We start from the raw sequence: 18,208 nt of genomic DNA, 5'->3' as shown, positions 1-18,208 counted from the left end.
GCGCCTCAGCACCCTCACAGGGAAGAGCTTCTGCCTTAGATCCAACCTGAACTTGTCCTGTTTCAGTTTGAACCCATCACCCCTTGTCCTGTCACTGCAGTCCCTGATGAAAATTCCCTCTCCAGCATCCTTGCAGCCCCCTTCAGACACTGGAAGCTGCTCTGAGGTCTCCCTGCAGCTTCTCTTCTCCAGGCTGAACAGCCCCAATGTTCTCAGCCTGGCTCCATACAGGAGGTGCTCCAGCCCCTGAGCATCCTCATGGCCTCCTCTGGACCTGTTCCAACAGTTCCATGTCCTTCCTATGCTGGGAACCCCACAACTGCACCCAGTGCTGCAAGTGGGAGCTCAGGAGAGCACAGCAGAGGGGCAGGATCCCCTCCCTGCTCTGCTGCTCACGCTCTGGGGATGCAGCCCAGCACAGGGGGGTTCTGGGCTGGGTCGTGTCCAGTTTCTCACTGACCAACACCCCCATGTCCTACTCAGCCCTGTGTGGAATGAAAGAGGATTTTGCTTCATTTTATTTACATTTCTACCAAAGGAAAAAAAGAAGTGCAATTCAGAGGGTGAAAAGGGGTTTTATTACAACACCAAGGAGTCCTTGGGTTTAGTCCCTTCTGCACAGGCAGTTGAGGTCTGTCAGCAACACAGGAACAACAGGGTTTGAAGCAGTGTGTATAGGCCCGGCGTAATGGAGACACTGATGTATGACATGACACACGCATGACATTTCATTTCTGCAATTAAACTGGGCCTTGCTTTGCTCAGTTTGCTATTAAAGGTGAAGAGCAAAACCATGTGCTACCTGTCAGGAAACGGATGGCCTCCTCAAGCTGGTTTTCTGCTGAGAAAACTTGATGTGCTCTGAGAGCTGTGAAGAGGATTTCACATGAACAAAGAAGTCTTGAATGAAAAGGCTCAAACAGGGACCCTGGAAGCTGATTTTCATCTCTTCCACCAGCAGAGCAAGGGGAATGTCTGGTGCTGTGGCTGGGACGGCTGGGAATCATGGATAACTTCTACTTCATGGCCTGAAGAAAAACCTGAGAGGTGAGAGGCTTAAAATGTTCTAAATTCTGAAGAAGAAGGGGGAGAAACAACTTTGGACTTAAAGTATAAGAAGTTTATAAGAATAAGTGTTATTCCTGCAGAGCAGGGCAGCGAAATAGGGTCCATGTGAGGAGGCAACTGCTGCTTCAGGGCTCAGAACATCAGACTGTAAGAGAGCCGGTGAACACGCAGCTGAATGACCCCAACATCCTGCTGTGTGTGGGCTGCGAGAGCTCCAGAGAGCGGCCACAGGAATCAGGGAGGGCCCTGCCATGAAGGAGACATTTGGGGTCCATGACAACCCATCACAGTCCCAGTGCTTGGACAGCCTGCGAGGGAGGGAACCTGAGTGGTTGTGAGGGTCTCTGCTCAACATCACGGGGTCCTTAGGGGAACACATGGATCTTATTTCTCTTCTGCAATTCACCTTTATGCCAGAGCCTTTCCCTACACCATCACACGTCTGAAGGGATGGAGAGACTGAGGATTGATGCTAGTGGGAATAGTTCTGTGCCTGGCTGCCAGGATCTCTCCTGCCGCCCAGCTCTTTGACTGGAAGGAGGTCAGAAAGCTCTTGCAGGTTCCAGTTACCCTTTGGGCTCTTCATAGACTGCAGCAAATCCAGCTGCTTTAACGGGGGGAAGCCCTGCTCTTTTTCCATCAGCTCCAGCAGCTGCTTCATCCGGCTTGAAGTCTTGTCCCTGTTGATGCTGTTGTAGAGATCTGAGGGATCTTGGCTCTTTGGTGAATCCCACATGGCATTTGAAAGGGAAATATCCCTGCTGCTGGCTGTGTGCACGCTGCCCAGGGCATTGTGGAGCCACATCAGGCGCTTCAACCCTTGAAACTCCCTCCCTTTGTCATGCATGAGCTGGTGCTCGGTCACTGCTCGTTTACTGAAACAAGAAACAGTTATTGAGGAAGCAGTCAGATCTATGCTCCTATTTCAAACGTGGTTTGCAGCCATCAATCTTAGATGCTTTTCCAAGCTGAGGAAGGAGCACTGGTAGTGCCTGCCCATGATGTGGAGGCTTAAAATGGCTCTTAGAGATTTGGTCTTTCCTAAATTTGGGATCAGAGATTTAAATACCAGAATTAAGTTCCCTTTTCGTGACCTCAGCGTTCTAGGATGGACGGGTTTTCTTTCCTTCCAGAGCTGTAAGTCAGGAGTAATTTAACTGGAATCAGTGGGGCCCATGAAATGCTGAATCCCAGGATGGGCTGGGTTGGAAGGGACCTTAGAGATCATCTCATTCCAGCCTCTGCCACGGGCAGGGAACCTCATTATTTTCTTTGGAAATACCGAAAACTTTGAGCCATATATTGACTGAGGAGGAGAGGCTCATTCCAGGATGCAAATATTGCTGGATCTGGGGCTTCTTAGGTAACACCCAACTGCAGCTATAGGCTCCCACTGCAGATTCACATTGGAATGGGAACCTAAATATGGAATTTGAGCATGTGCCATTCCCATGGCTTGTGCTGAACAGCCTTACATGGTTCGTTACACTGTGTTGAAAGGCATCAACTGAAACGTGGTGAGCGTTCCACATCTAAAATGCAGTCGGTCTAATTTTATACTGCATGGAGAGCAATGTAAAATGTTTCTGCATCGAATACATAAGCATTTTCTTCCACTCTGGACTAAATGAGAGCAGTCAGGATACAGCCCATTAAATCAAAGGCAAGCAGAGCTCTAATGGCATTAAGTAAAAGGATGATAGTGCTTACTTACTTTGCAGTGTCTTGACATGTTGCAAAACAGGTAAAAGAAAGAACTGCCAATAGTGTAACCACCTGCAGAGATCTCTGGGGCAGGAACATCTTCCCTCTTCTTCAAACCTGCTCCACGGGACAAGAAGCTGACAGTATGATCCAAATCTTTTATTCTCTAGTCTTTCTTTCACCTGACAAAATGAAGTCCAGCCTTGAAGCACTGGTAGAAGTGGAGCATTGTACTGTGGTACATCACCCCAGGAGCTCACAGAACATCAGATGTGTGGATACATAACACAAACCAGTGAAAAATGAGCAGATTTCACAGTATAGTTCTCATTTCCTTGCTAACAGTCCTAATTCTCCTTTTCCAGTACTGCCTTTCAATTTCCACTCTTGTCCATTGGCAAGCAAAGGAGATTATTTCATTTAGAACTGGCAAGACAAAAAACTTAGCAGAAATTTAACACAAAGATCAGCATTGCTCCTCAAATGGCTTTTCTTTACACTCACTTGAATGCTGAATTCTCAATGACTGCATAGAAAGGCAAATTAAACACCTGGGTGTAAAAATTTGGCTTGTTCCTATACATTTACTCCACTAATTTGTCACTTCCTTGGACAGTATGTCCACATTAAACTAGATATAAAGTAACAAATGGATATTAGTTCTGAGTAAAGATAGCTGTATTAAATACAGACATATACACATAAATACACACATAGATGTGTGTGGATGGTATTTTAGGTTATGCTAAAGTACAACTCCTGCTGATACACAGTAGGTAAGAGATACTTTCCTATTGTAAGCTATGAATTTAAAAGCATCTTCCAGTTCCAAAAGTAACATCAGCTACTTACTGGTGATCCTGCAGAGCCCACAGGGAGGTTCTGCCCTGCAGACCTGTCTCCTGGCCAGTCCTGTCACAACCTCCCAGTTGCAGTGACACCAAGTGCCTTTCACCTGCTTTTATAGCAGCCCAGAAACCACAGAAACAATAGACATGAGCTCCACAGCACAGTGTGACTAAGACCTTGCCTCTCATGGCAGTGAAATGAGACAGCTCCCTGACTCCAGCGAGAATAAATCCTGGATTCTGACATGTTCTGTTCAGTTGTGACTAAGGGAAAGATCACACGTTTATGGACATCTTCTTACTCCTTTGCTGTCTCTCCTGAACCCAGGATGTTGTCTTGTGAGCACTTTTTATTCTAACACAGTGTTCCTGTGCTCCAAGGTGATGGAAAAGGCATATTCAAACCTGTTGTTGCAGGGTTCATCAGGAAAAATGTCTGTGCTATGTATAAGAGATCCCCCTGCCCTGCTGTCCTCATGGACTTACTCATAGGACACTGAAGTTGCGCAGGAGGAATCTAAATCAGCAATACCAATGAGCTCTGTAGTGTCAGTAGTCATACAGTCAGCAACTGCCAAACGCTCAGGCAAAAAGCCAAATGCTTTGAAACCCCAGGAGCTGATGTCGTGTGTGTGTGAGGCTTGAGGCTCACTTCACAATCTCTAACCAGGTAACTGCAATAGGATTTGGATACTCAAGATGTGGCTGGACCATTGGGCCTAAGAACTACTTAAAGAGGACTGGTTCCTGTTTCTCAAAGTAAAAGAAAGTGAATGTATTTGTCATGGCTGGGGGAAAGATTGGGAAGCTGATTTAGTGTTACCCGAAGCTGATTCCTTTCACACAGTCTCAGCCATACATTCCTGTTCAGCCCAGTCCCAAGTGAATGCAGGCACATTGTCCAGACAGACAGTGCCCGCACAACCTCTTCCCTTCTCACAGCTTCTGTGGACAACAAATTGCTTTGATTATATTCCTGAGGACGGGTTATTTTGAGCCCTGCTATTTCAGAGCGATCAAATAATGTTCCTGATTTCCTTACGTGAGTTAAGGAGTGTCACTCATCAAAGAGAATGAAATAGATTACCAATTAAAGATGACATTTATTAAATGCTGGTAAAACAGGGGCCTGCTTCACATCTTGGTTTCCAGGGTAGCAGTTACGCTGCAGTTACACTGAATATTGGCCCATGAAAACAAGGTTTCTTAGTTACATCTGCAAGGACTAATGAGCACTGGCCAAAGTCGTGTCCAAAACATGTGGTCTAATTCGTCCTTGAACTTTTTGAGTCTCCATGCAGTGGGTTTCGCCATATGCAGTTATTGGCTTCTCTGCAGGAAGAACTAATCCCACGGTGATGTGAGTGGCTCCTGACAGAACAGAGACACTGACATGGGGTCGGTAAATGGGCACTTGATGCATTCTGTGCTGGCCAAACCACGTTGCCTCGTCTACGCTCCTCCACCTCCCTACCCAAGGACTTGGAAGTAGTCAAAATAACCTTGATTGTGATTTTGTAACATGTCCCTGAGAGGTGTATGTGAGGAGAGGCTGTGCTGCAGCTATGATTTATCTTTGAGAAGCATCTGTGCAAAGATTATGGGCATCAGCAGCACGGTAGGGAAGATGCTGCAGAGATTGATTTCCATCATTTGCAATATCTCATAGAATCCCAGCCTGGTTTGTGTTGAAGGGACCTTAAAGCTCATCCAGCTCCAACCCCTGCCACGGGCAGGGACACCTTCCACTAGAGCAGCTTGCTCCAAGCCCCTGTGTCCAACCTGGCCTTGAACACTGCCAGGGATGGGGCAGCCACAGCTTCTCTGGGCACCCTGTGCCAGCGCCTCAGCACCCTCACAGGGAAGAGCTTCTGCCTAAGAGCTCATCTCAGTCTCCCCTCGGGCAGGTTCAAGCCATTCCCCTTGGCCTGTCCCTACATCCCTTGTCCCAAGCCCCTCTCCAGCTTTCCTGCAGCCCCTTCAGGCACTGGAGCTGCTCTCAGGTCTCCCCTTCAGGAGCCTTCTCTTCTCCAGGCTGACCCAGCCCAGCTCTCTCAGCCTGGCTCCAGAGCAGAGCTGCTCCAGCCCTCGCAGCATCTCCATGGCCTCGCTCCAACAGCTCCACGTCCCTCTTGTGCTGCTGCCCCAGAGCTGGATCAGGGCTGCAGGGGGGGTCTCCCCAGAGCGCAGCAGAGGAGCAGGATCCCCTCCCTGAGCTGCCACTCATGCTCTGGGGGTGCAGCCCAGCACAAAGGAGGGGGGGTGTCTGGTCTCAAGCGCACACTGAAGCTGGGCCCTGGGGAGCTTCTCATCGACCAACACCCCAAGTCCTTCTCCTCAGGGCTGCTCCATCCAGTCTGTGCCTGGGATTGCCCTGACCCAGGGCAGGACCTTGCACTTGGCCTTGAACTCCATGAAGTTCTCAGGGTCCCATCTCTCTGTCAAAGTCCCTCTGGATCCCATTCCTTCCCTCCAGCATGTCAACTATACCACACAGCCTGGAGTCAGCAGCAAGAACGTTTTCTAAAGACAGTATAAACCGTGTTGATTGCTCAGCTTATCCCACAGCCACACACGCAGCAGATAACGTTTCCAACTCTATGGGAACGTTGCTAATGTCACAGCAAGAAACTGTACAAACAGCAGCTCCAGGTGGTATTTTTAGCTGGTACAGATGAATCTCTGCGAGAGCCTGAGCAGCGTGGAGCAGACTGAGAGCCCATTGTGCCAGGGATGTCGGGACTGCGTTACCTTGGGGCTTTCCTCAAAGAACACTTGGAGCCTCCAATGGTTTTAGCCTTGCTCCAAAGCCTTCGCTCCCACCCTGTGGCTTTTCCCGGTCTTCAGGCCTCACTTCGCATCAGAGGGTGGCTTTGCTGTGCAGTCCCCTGTAGGCAGGAGTGTTTGAGCAAGGCAGGGCTGTGCCAGTCACCGCTTCCCAGGGAGTGATTCTTTTGTTTTGCTGTTTCCAGGCCTCTTCCCCTGGGAGCCAGGTGGGGGAGGAAGCGAATGGGGCTTGCTGCAGACCATGAAAAGGGAAGAGAAAGCCCGGAGGCCCCGTTGAGGGGGAAGAAGGAATAGGGGGAGGGCGCAGAAAGCAAAGCCAATGTGCACAAAGCCAGAGTGCAAACAGCCTCGTTGGGGCCAGGGGATCCTTTTCCCTCGGGTTTGAAAACTTCATTAACCAGACTGTGCCGCATCAGCGGGCTCCTGCCTGCGGGGGCACGGAACCCCCGATCGGATGCTTGTCTTCTCCGTTACTCACCAGTAACGGGCGCGGGGGCTGCAGAAGGCTCCGCGCTTCCCTCGTGTACAAATGGGCTTTGTTTTTGTCGCGTTTCTTTTCTCTCAGCCCAAACCCTCCCGCCCTGCGCGGAGGAAGCGGTTTGACCGCACCGGGACGGCAAACGGAGCCCCCCCGGGCAGCTCAGCGGGTGCTCCCTTCCTGGCCTCCCTGATGCGGGGAGGGGAAGCGGCCCCTCGCAGCACACCCGGAGCCCAGCAGGGCTTTTTGCATCGCTGCCCCCGTGTCAATGCGGGGTCTCACCGGCCCCGCCCCGGGAGGAAGGAGCAGCACAAGCGCCTCGGTAACCATTGGGAGAGCTGAAATTCAGCTCCTAAAGAGCGGGCTGCCGGTCTCCGCTCGGTCTGGGTGCCCTTGTAGCAGCACCTTAATGCTGGGGGGGCAGTCGCACGCAGTGCAGAGATGTAAGAAACCACTGTTGTGTGATGCTGTGCAGGGCTGCATGGGCAGCTTTAAATCCTGCCCTAATCCACTCCATACTGCATCATCCCAGAGAGAACTCCCGTCTGCCTGGGGATTAGAATCAGCTGCACAGCAGTGAGTCAGGCTCGGTGGTAATTTTCCATTTTCTTATTCCAAGGCAGATTTGCCTGAGCTCTACCTGAACACAGCAGTGAGGGGAAGGGGCTCTGTCCTGCAGAGCCAGCCCTGGAGCTAAGCCTGGGGCTGACCCTTCCCTTCCCAAAATAGCGTCCCGAATATTTTCTGCGTGCAAAACAAATTCAGGTGAAGCTGAGACAAATCCTCAAGTCCCTTTGTGCTGCTGCTGTAACCCCCACAGGGCTCTCTGAGCTTACCCCTGGGTCCATGGTGTTGCAGCATGGCTGGAACATGCTGAGAACCTCAACTGAGCAGAACCAGAATGGGTTTAAGGTCCTTTCCAACACTAACCGTTCTGTGATTCTAAAAGCAAACCGAAGTACAAGGAGAAGCATCTTCCAGGGTCCTGGGGCTGCCCCTCACAAAGGAGCTCTCTGGGGAGAATGAGAGGGGAATGCTGCCATCCAGCACCCAAACCTGGGTTTGCTGGCCAGGGGCCAAGTGAGCAGGTAGGTGCTAATGCCAGGTGAGTTGGGGCAGCCCTGAATCCTGCCTGAGCAGCCAGGGAGCCCTGAGGTTACCTGTGGATCAGCTCTCTTGTCCCCAGGCTTTATTAGAGGGGATGCCCAGTTGCTAATGTCTGTAGGACTAAGAAGGTATTTCCTAAGGGACCAAACTCGCCAATGTCTGGTTTGGATTTCTTATGTCTCTGTAGTGCCAGCAAGTGGTGTACTGGTCCTGAGGAGAGCCTGCCTCAGTCTGCCACCGTGCAAAGGTGGTGATCGACACCCAGCCCGTAGATGTGGCAGAGGTGGGACCCCAACAACAGCGGAAGGCTCACACATGGAAAGGTGGGGATGACTGCTGAGGAACTAAGAGTCACCAAATGACGTGTCTGTCCTTGAAGCAAATGGACTTTGTGCTAGCTAATCCCCAGTGCTGAGTCTCAGGGACATGCTGTGCCCCTGTGCTGGATGCAGAGCGTGTCTCAGTTTAGGTCTATCATGTATAAGCTACACTCTGCTGTTTCCCTTTATTTAAGGTTTGAGGCTGAGCTGAAGGCTGTCACAGTCCAAAAATGTATGTATTTTAATAGTGAGGGAATAAGGAACAGGACTTGTACCCTGTAAACAGAAGAGTACTCATGGTGAGAACAAGCTTACACAAACTGGTGGTGATATATTGTAAGATTAAGTCACTGTTTCTTCAGAAAATAGCCTTCATCAAGATTCGCCTGTTGGCAGGACGTGAAAATGGGCTGAATCCACACGAACGTCCCAAGCAGCCAGCTGAGGTACGACTGCGTGCAGGCACTTGTCTGAGTGAAGCAAATGCCTGTCCCTTCAGACCAGTCCTGTTGTGTTCCTGTAATGACACTTCCAAGCAAAAGCCCTTTCTGTAGATAGAGTCGTGTCAGTAAATAAGTATTTTTGCTAATGTCTTGTTTTGCTTGAGAGCAACTTCTTTGCTGACAGAAGTGTTCTTTAGTAAATACTGGCTGTCTCCTGAAGCATCCCTTAAATTTGGCTCACACAGCTGAGGTTTCTTCCAGATCATAATGGCTGGAGTATGTTCATTTTGTTATGTGAGATTTAAATCTCTGGATCAGTGATAGCAGCTTGACTGTAACACTGTATTTCTTGTCAGTCTGGTCATGGATTCAGGTCTGGCTGTGTTATAGTGACTGTGCTCCTCTGTAACTGTGAGGCATCAGGTGCCTCTTCAGCCTAGGCTTGGCTTATCCATTTGGAGTAGGTCTGGTTGTGGTTTTAAGGTCAGTGATCTCTCCTTCCTTTGACGGAGGGATAAATGTAAAAGCTCTGTACATCTTATAGATGTTGGACATGAATGGCATTTTCTTCTGCAAAAGGAAGAGATATACACCATAAATTTGGAATGAGGAAGAAAGTGATGTAACTGAATGGAGCTTTGACGTGTGTATGTGTACATGTATAGAATGCTGCTCAGGGCTGTTTCAGGGTATCGTCTTTGGGAGCACAATCCAAATGCTGAGTTCTGAATTACTCCAGTGCTGTGTGGCCGTGTCAGGGCGGCCTAAAACCAGCTGTGGAAATAGGGTGTGGGGTTTTGGCTGAATACAGCTGCCTCCAATCTGGCCTCTGCCTTTTGTCACGGTGGCATGCCAAGTGAAAACGGATGGCGTTTGGGTGATGTGCTTGTTGCTCTCTAACTTACGTTTGGTGTGGTTTGGTTTTGTTTTAGTTAATATTCATTATTGCAAAACTTAAAGCATGTTTGTACATTATGTGGTGTGAGACAGGGTCCAGTCCATGGCGCAAACCCCAATGGAGGAGGGAGGTGAGGATGGGAAATCACCACTTCAAGACATGAAGTGAAATGGCTGAAAAGTCCCACTTCAGCTTCCAGTTGTTTCCTTTGTGCTGCCTCAGGAAATTGACTGTCAGCTGATTTTCATTACAATGCATTCGATTTCTTTAATGAAAAGCAGGTAACTGTCACCTAACCATACACATAAGGCTGCTTCAGAGCAACACTCAAAATCCTCGTTGTTTCTTTGTCTCTTGGCCAATTTTGATTCTTGGGAGGATTTTGCTGAGAAGAGGCTCTTATAAATAAGGGATGCTGCAAAAGGTTTTGGCAAATTTCCATGAATGATACCAGCTGGTTGGTTTGATTCCAGTTATTTTATGTACATGCTGGTAGAATTTTGGTAGGCTGACACGCCACCCTCTGCACAGTTCCTGCTTGGAAAATACAGTACTTGGGTATTAGTTTGTATTCAAAATGCCTCCCCACATGTAATATCACTCAAGTATATTCTTGATCATCCTTCTACCAGATAAATTTGTCTTCTCTGGCCTGAGCCAATAAGGTGAAACCTACAGACAAGGCTGTGAAGTGATATTTGGAAAAGTTATTGCAGCAACAGCCCTGGGTGAGTTTCTCCTATTGATACGTGGGTTGACTCCACAACTCGTTACAGTTGTAAAGTAGGTATGCTTTATTCAGCGCTGAGGTGCATGGGGGATCGCTCCTCCAAAAGCATGCACACCTTTCCTTTGCCACTCAGTTCATTTATATTACCTATAATGATTACCTAAACATGAGATTGCTTCACGCCTAATACATATGCAAAGCCTATTCCCATCTAGTATTATAATTAGTTTTCTGGCATTCATCCCATTGCTGCGCCTGCGCAGTGCCTCGTAGTGGTCCTTAGGGGGTCGTGAGGATGAAGGCCTGTAGCTCCTCTTCATCACCGTGAGTAACCCCTTGCTTTCAGGCAGACTCAATGGGGTTTCGGCTCCTGTCCAAACCTCAGGTTTGGTACAAGCTAGTTTTATGTACCTTAAAGCAGAAACTTGTCAAGTTTGCAGATGTTACTCTGGCTGTCTTTTGTTCCTTTGCTTTCTATGGATACTGTCTGAACAAGAATGTCTTCAATGTTAAGTTTTATGAATCTTATCTACTACAATTCTCCCTAGCAGCTGTAACTCCTACAATTCTGCTTCACCGTTCTAGCAACTTTGACTCCTACGGTTCTGCTTCACCAAGCACAGCGACTGCTTAAACAAGCAGGCACAATGGTAACCCTTTATTTCCCGGTATCACTATGACCTGATAACACAAACCAGGGGTTTGTTATCCAAGGCAACCCCTCTGGAGCAAGTTATTCCCCAGAGAAGGCAGCGGAGCTGGTGCAGGGCCTAGAGCACAAGTGTGATAGGGAAGGGCTCCTAGACTTGGATGAGTCTGGACACAGAGTTTGAGGTTGGGTTCTAAATAAATACCCTTTGCACTGAGGCTTAAGCGGGGCTGACACCTCATGGGTGATGAGGGGGGCCTCTGGTCCATGCCCCACTGGAGCGGCACACTGCTGTGCCTCTTGATGAGGGACCTGGGGGTTTCAGTGTGGAGAAGAGAAGGCTCAGGGGGGACCTGATGGCTGCCTACAACTGCCTGAGAGGAGGATGGAGCCAGGAGGGGCTGGGCTCTGCTCCCAAGGAACAAGGGATGGGACAAGAGAAAACGGCCTCAAGCTGCCCCAGGGCAGGTTTAGATGGAGCTGAGGAACAATTCCTGCCCCAGAGGGTGCTCAGGCATTGGAACAGGCTGCCCAGGGCAGGGCTGCAGTCACCGTCCCTGCAAGTGTTCACACAGCGTGGAGACGAGGCCTCAGTGCCATGGGTTAGGGGTGGCCTGGGCAGTGCTGGGAATGGTTGGACTGGATGAGCTTGAAGGGCTTTCCCAGCCTGGCTCATTCCTGGCTCATTCCTGGCTCATTCCGGGCTCATTCCGGGCTCATTCCATGACCCGAGGAATGCTCCGGACCGAGGCAGACGCGCGGCGCAAGGAGCGGTCCCTCGGCTCCCGCCACCGCCTGGGCCGAGCGGCGGGGGGCGGGATGAGGCGAGCTGTCAATCATGGGAACGGCGCGCTCTGATTTGCTGCGGATGACGTCACGTGGGAGGTGGGCTGCCCGTATATAAGGGCGGACAGGGTCGGTGCCTGCCGCCATTTTGTCCAGTGAGGAAAAGCGGAGCGGGAGTCTCGGTGAGGGTCGAGTCGGCTGCGAGCTTAGCGCGGGCTCCCTTCGGGCGCCCTCCCTCTTAGCATCGGTGAGGAGCTTCACCTCGGAGGGCGGGGGGGGAAGGCGGCACCCGTGGTCTCGGTTCCCGCCTGGGCCGGATGGAAGCGGCGGTGCCCGGTGGCGGCAAACAAAGAGCAGCCGCCATTTTGTAACTCCGGGCCGCGGGCGGTGGCTGCAGCTGCGCTGAGGGAAGCCGGCCGGGGAGGCCGCGGATCGGCTTGAAGAGCCCGCTCGCTGCTTTTCCTCCGTGGCCACCGAGGCGAGGCGAGGTGCGGCGGGGCGGGACGTGCCGCGGGGGTGGCGTGGAGCCTTTCCTCCCGCTCGGCCGGAGCGTTGCTTCCTGCCGCCGTGCTGAGGCGGAGACGCTCTGGAGGGGTTCCCCGGACGCTCCCGCCGTGGCTCCGCCGGAGATGGCGCTGCTTTTGCCTTCAGCTGGTGCAGCTTCCTCCGGATCCCGCTCCGAGAACAATGGAGTCCTTCTCCCACGCGGCGCTCCTCCTGCAGGCCCGCCTCCCTCCCCCCGTAGTGCGGGAGAAAGGGGTCGAGAGAAGCACTCCTTTAAAGATAGAGTGCTTAAAAGTAAACCAGATTCTCTGAAGTACTGAAATTTAATCACGATTACGGTATCGCAGCTAGGGGTTTTGTTTGGTTTTAAACATTTTTCTCCCCCCCCCCCCCCCCCAACCCTTCCCCCCTTCTTCACAGCATTTCTGTCATCCGACCATACAATTGTTGGAAGTTTGTAAGAAAAGCAACCAAAAGAAATACTTCTCTTGTAAGTGAATAAACACATGGTGTGTGTTAAAAGTGCATGAACTTATATTTTGCTTTCATCCTAGCGATGCATCGTGACTCTTGTCCGCTGGACTGCAAGGTTTACGTGGGTAACCTTGGAAACAATGGCAACAAAACTGAACTAGAGCGAGCTTTTGGCTACTATGGACCACTGCGCAGTGTATGGGTGGCAAGAAATCCTCCTGGCTTTGCTTTTGTGGAGTTTGAGGATCCACGAGATGCAGCTGATGCAGTAAGAGAACTAGATGGAAGGTAAATGTGCTTCTTGACTGTTTGGCTTGCCCAGTGAAAATAAGATTGGGGGTAGTGACAGTTTAAATTAGGAAGCTTCAAGTAGCAAAAATAAGGCCTGACACACTTGTTACGCGGTATTTATGCATGTGGTGATAATAAGGGTAGTCTTAATAGTGCAGGAATAGCATTGGAACAGTTAATTTTACATTTTGGAGCTGGAATCCCAAGTTAGATGTGACTTAGGCCTCCTGGTGTGTGTTAGTTAATTTAAGGATGGTGTTACTATAAAGAGGCAAAGCTGATCAGGGACCTTCCCTGTGTTTCCTGTGCCTGCTTTAACAGCATGGCAAGCTCTAGAAGTGACCAAACCTTTTGTCTGTCATGCTGGAGATAACACTTTTAGACTAAGTGCTGTGTGCTTGCCTGTTCCTTTTTTTCTCTCTCCGTTCCCTAGGTTCCCTCTGGCCGCAGCCTTCTCCCTGGCAATGCTAATGGATGTCAATCTCTCTTCCCAGAACCCTCTGTGGGTGTCGTGTCAGAGTGGAGCTCTCCAACGGTGAGAAGCGGAGTCGGAACCGTGGTCCACCCCCATCCTGGGGCCGGCGTCCTCGAGACGACTACCGCAGAAGGAGTCCTCCTCCCCGCCGCAGGTACCTGGGGGCACAGTACACTCATAGAGCTGTTGGCACTGTTACCACGTAGCATCCTAGAAGCAGGCTTTTTTAAAAGCATGTTGATGGATAACGTTCCTCTATCTGATCCCAATTTGGAGATGGCAAATGCTTAAAAGAAAACCCCAAGCCCCCACAAAATGGAGGTGAACTTGTGTTGAATGTTGGCTTTTGTCCGTAGGTCACTGTGCAAGTTGGTAGTCAGCGCCCTCTGTCCTGGATTTATCCTCGTTTCTCCTAAAATCTGCTCATCTTCTAGTCACACTTTCCCTTTCTTCCCCATACTTCAACTTAGGCTGTTCCTTTCCTTTATTCCATAATGGCAAAACATGACATACAGCAGCTTAGCATTTCCATACAGATGTTGTTTCTCTGCTTTGTTTGTGCAATTTAAATTCTTTCCAAGTAGGCAGCTGTTTAATAATAGATCAAGTAACAACAGTTGCTCTAAACATCTTGAATCTTTACACTTTAGTGGTAGTTTGCAATTAAAACTTCATGTGACCATCCTGTCACTTGAGGCCTACAAACCCAGCTCTAAAATATAGCAGGATTTTTGGGAACTGACCTGTTCTTGGACCCAGACTACCTTGTCTGGTGGTGTAAGACTACAAGGTGGTTTTTGCAGGACTGAATTTACCTGTTGCAGGTGAGTGAAGTCCTCCCAAGTCAGGGTTTGGAGCTGTTTAAAAAAAAAAATAACACGTTAGGAGTATTTGTTAGCTACTAGATGGTTGTACTGATGGCTTGTTTTTCATTTTTTTTATGCTTTTTTTGGTCCATCTATTAATAAAAATGAACCCGTTACAGAGTCACCATCATGTCTCTTCTCACCACCCTCTGAGTCTGCATTAGCCAGTCAACTAGCCCTTTCAGCGTCATGTGACCAGCGCGCCCCATGCAGCTTGGCTGGTGTCGTTTCACATGACCCAGGCATGGCCAGTCGTCAGGTTGCACCGCCCTTTGGTTCCCGAGCATGCTGTTTTCTCTCAGCCTTCTCTCCAACCTTAACCAAATCGGCAGCAGCCACCTCGACCGCCCACCCAATTCCCGGCCAATCAGCTCAGCTGTTTATTTACCAAATGTCTTCACAACAACTACAGCAGCAGCCTTCGGCTAACAAAAAAGCAGGAAAAATCCACAACACCCCCTCCGCCAACCAACTAAATACAACGCAACATCTGGCAAAACCTTTTCAGCAAATTCTTCTTGGCAGTCAGTCCGGCAGCCTCACCTCACCATTTCTAGCTTGTTGAAACCAAAAACTAGTAAGTTTTTCCTGCTTATACAGTTTACTGCTGGTTAAAATAAGGAGTAAGCGGCTTATAAGTAATTACTTTTCTCAATCAAAGGCTGGCTGTGCATAATTGAGTGGTAACGTACATATGTTGCTTGAGAAAACTTTTAAGGGTGATATGGAAGCTCTTGCACTGTGAATAACGTACAAACCAGTATATTTGCATGTGAGATGCCAAACTAAATTTGTAATAAAGCTCTAACCAACCTAGCTTTTCCTTGCCAGACAAAAATCCTATCACCTTTAAATGGTTTTACTAACAGTTTTCAAAACTTAAAACAATGACTTTTTGGGATGAACTGGGCCAAGCTAAGGTTATTTTTTTTATTTCTTTTTTATTTTTTTTATTATTAAAAAATAGTCTAAACACACTCGATGGCATTAAAAATGACAATCACAAATATGCAGTTCTAATGTAGCACTTAATGGCATTATCAGTATTGACCCTGAGCGCATTTTCACTTTTTTTTTTTTTCCCACTTGATATCTCTTGTGTCTAGTTCTGGACCTTTTTGGCTTGCATGGGTTCCAAAACATTTGCTCTGTGCTATCTATTTTTGTTTGGAACCACTCGTGGGACTTTGGTGTGGTGTTCTGGGCAGTGTATTTAGTTGAAATGGGAAGTGTTGCAGTGGACAACTCTGCTCTGAAGCATTCTTTAGTTAAAAGTGAATTCCTGGTTGGAAACGTGCTGTTCACACTGAGCTTTGGTTTACTGCCTAATCTTTCCATGCCTTTTACTGGATGATGGATGCCAGTTTTTCTTGGCACGTTCCCTGGGCCCAACAGGGAGTTTGACAAGTTGGGAAATGCCTCACCCCATTAATGCTAAAAAAGGTGATCAAAAGCCTCACATTTCTTTTTCTGGTTCTAGATCGCCACGAAGGAGAAGCTTCTCTCGTAGCCGCAGCAGGTACGCATCAGCTAATTCCAGCATGGGCTGCTTCGTCTGGGAGGTTTAAAAAGAGAAACCCAACCAGTCTAACACGTGGGCTGGCACGGTGACTGGGTGAGGGGAGAGGGACTGGGTTTGCTTCTGTCATGTTGCTGTGTGGAGTTAATATATTTACACAGCTACTTGCGATTCCAGGGCTGGGATGGAGTTAATTTTCTCCTGAGTGTATTCCACACAGGGGTTGTCAGTGGAAGGATGTAGAGAATGGAACCAGTGAGTTCTGTAGCTGTCCAAAGCTCCTTGCCAGTTCATCAGTTTCTCTGTCGGTGTGCTGCTGCTGCCAGATGCAGCAGCAAGTGCAGGTGATGCTGAATGCAAGGAGCTTGTTCTGCTGTTGAACTGCAGGCTGTTAGGTGACAGTGGTGTAACATGGTGTTGCACTGGGGTCTCTGCAGCTTCCTGAATTGCTGTAGCATAGGAGGAGCATTGCTGTACAGGCTGTGTCATTGCTGTGTACATGCTATGGTCACAGCATGTTAGCAGAGGTGCCTGTGCTCACAGTCACACTCTGAACAGGCTGCTGCAGAGGAGTTGATACTTGTTCACAACATGACTTAAGCTGCATTGTATGGCTGAAGCTGATTATTCAAACCTGAAGGCAGATAGCATCACCTTCAACAGGTTTCTCTGGTTGAGTAGTCAGAAGGGTTTTTAAGAAGTTTTAACTACTCAAACCCTTCACTTACTGAAGGGAAGCTGCTTTTGGTAACCAGGTTTAGCTTTGCTTTGATGGGGTAGTCATTTTGCATTGTAATCTTCAACAGGTCCCTCTCCAGAGACAGAAGAAGAGAGCGGTCACTCTCACGGGAGAGGAACCACAAGCCCTCTCGTTCCTTTTCCAGGTCTCGCAGGTAGGATGAGTCTTATAATGGCTATTTAATATGGAAAATGCATGCTTCCGTGTCTTGGGACTACTGGAGAAGGTTGTGGTGGAGAATCATCTACAGTATCTTAGGAGGTTCATCACCTTGAAGACTCAGTTTTATTAAGCAAAGGATATTTTGAAATACGTAAATGTCCTCCACCAGTTTGGGTTGGGGGCTTCAAAGCAAACTGCTGCTCTCAGCACCTGGGCACTAACATGTCTCCTCTCCTACAGTCGTTCCAGGTCAAACGAGAGGAAATAAGACTGTGAGAAGGAGCTGTGTACAGGAAGCCCTTAGATCTGAGGCCAGGAGGAGTATGTACAGAACATTGTTTTGTTTTGAAACTTCATAAAGCTTGGTGCATTTTTAAAATGTTTTAGCTGTTGAACTCGCTTTGTTCCTTGTATCTTGTAACAGGTGGCAAATGTAAAGATGTGAATCTGTATATGGTTCTGAGCAGATCATATGATTTGTAATACGCCCTTTACAATGTACCATTACACACGGGGTGTGCTTGTGCCGAGTCTAGGCAGTGTGTGTTGCGTGGGTAGAAGAATGCTTCAGGTCTTGATGTGCTGGGTGGGGGTTGTGCTAGGGTTCAGCTCTTGGGAGGAGGGGGGCAAGGAAGAGGTGTTCACTGTGTGAGTGTGGCCGGGAGCGATGTCTGTCTGTGCTGAAAAAGATGTAGATGCTTCATAGGAGAGTTGTCAAACAGTCAGGAGCGGGGAGTGTGTGGAGGGAATGACGGAGCTGCAGCTGTATCCAGAGCTCTGGTTCTGACTTCCATTACCTGGAACAGAGCTGCTTTATATGCTGTGAAATATAAACTTGTAGCCGTAGGGTCAGTTGACTTTGTACTTTATGTCATTAGAGTACTCAACTAGGTGATTGCTGATTGCCCATCTATTCCAGAACCTCTGAACAGACCAAATACACAGCAGAACTGACAACTGGAGTGGATGTCTTGGGTGTGTAATGGTACATTGGGAAAGCTATGATTTAAACATTTCTTTACTGTATAAGAATTTTCATGTCACTTGTAAAATGTCTTTTGTGAGATCCTTGGGATTAAAGTTTTGGTTACAACTTCTTGTTCAGTATTTGACTTGAGTACCTGCTATGTACACTTGCATCACAGAATGGGTGCTGGGGGCTTGGGATGCAACTGTGGATGCACATGAAGTTGTGCCCTGTGGGATGGAGTGAGGTGTCACAGGCTGGTCACTGCCACAAGTGCCTAATACTACTGTTACTGATGCAGCCAAGCTGAGTTTAGGTAATGCTGGCTTGACTAATAATCTGTTGGCAAGCTCTGGGATGCTGACTTGGAAAACCAGCTGGAGATTCAAAGGT

At 48.8% G+C, this 18,208-nt stretch overlaps 2 protein-coding genes across 2 annotated transcripts; one reads left to right on the top strand and one right to left on the bottom strand.

Annotated features, from left to right (window-relative positions):
• Positions 1–1,526: 1,526 nt before the first annotated feature.
• Positions 1,527–5,552, bottom strand: LOC134167224 (parathyroid hormone 4-like). Its single transcript, XM_062625643.1, has 3 exons — positions 4,480–5,552; positions 2,783–2,954; positions 1,527–1,943 (listed from the first exon to the last, which is right to left on the bottom strand). The coding sequence occupies exons 2-3, from the start codon at positions 2,869–2,871 to the stop codon at positions 1,541–1,543; spliced, it is 492 nt and encodes a 163-aa protein (XP_062481627.1). The 5' UTR covers positions 2,872–2,954; positions 4,480–5,552; the 3' UTR covers positions 1,527–1,540.
• A 6,354-nt stretch (positions 5,553–11,906) lies between these two features.
• On the top strand, positions 11,907–17,941 carry SRSF3 (serine and arginine rich splicing factor 3). The gene is made up of 6 exons (XM_062625642.1): positions 11,907–12,065; positions 12,877–13,084; positions 13,582–13,716; positions 15,909–15,947; positions 16,754–16,840; positions 17,089–17,941. The coding sequence occupies exons 2-6, from the start codon at positions 12,879–12,881 to the stop codon at positions 17,114–17,116; spliced, it is 495 nt and encodes a 164-aa protein (XP_062481626.1). The 5' UTR covers positions 11,907–12,065; positions 12,877–12,878; the 3' UTR covers positions 17,117–17,941.
• The last annotated feature ends 267 nt before the right edge of the window (positions 17,942–18,208 follow it).

Source organism: Pezoporus occidentalis, unplaced genomic scaffold, assembly GCF_034315485.1.
Source record: "Pezoporus occidentalis ecotype Australia unplaced genomic scaffold, CSIRO_AGI_Poc_V1 ctg280, whole genome shotgun sequence".
Taxonomy (NCBI): domain Eukaryota; kingdom Metazoa; phylum Chordata; class Aves; order Psittaciformes; family Psittacidae; genus Pezoporus; species Pezoporus occidentalis.
The sequence above is the reverse complement of the archived record's forward strand: the minus strand, read 5'-3'. Positions and strand labels throughout refer to the sequence as shown.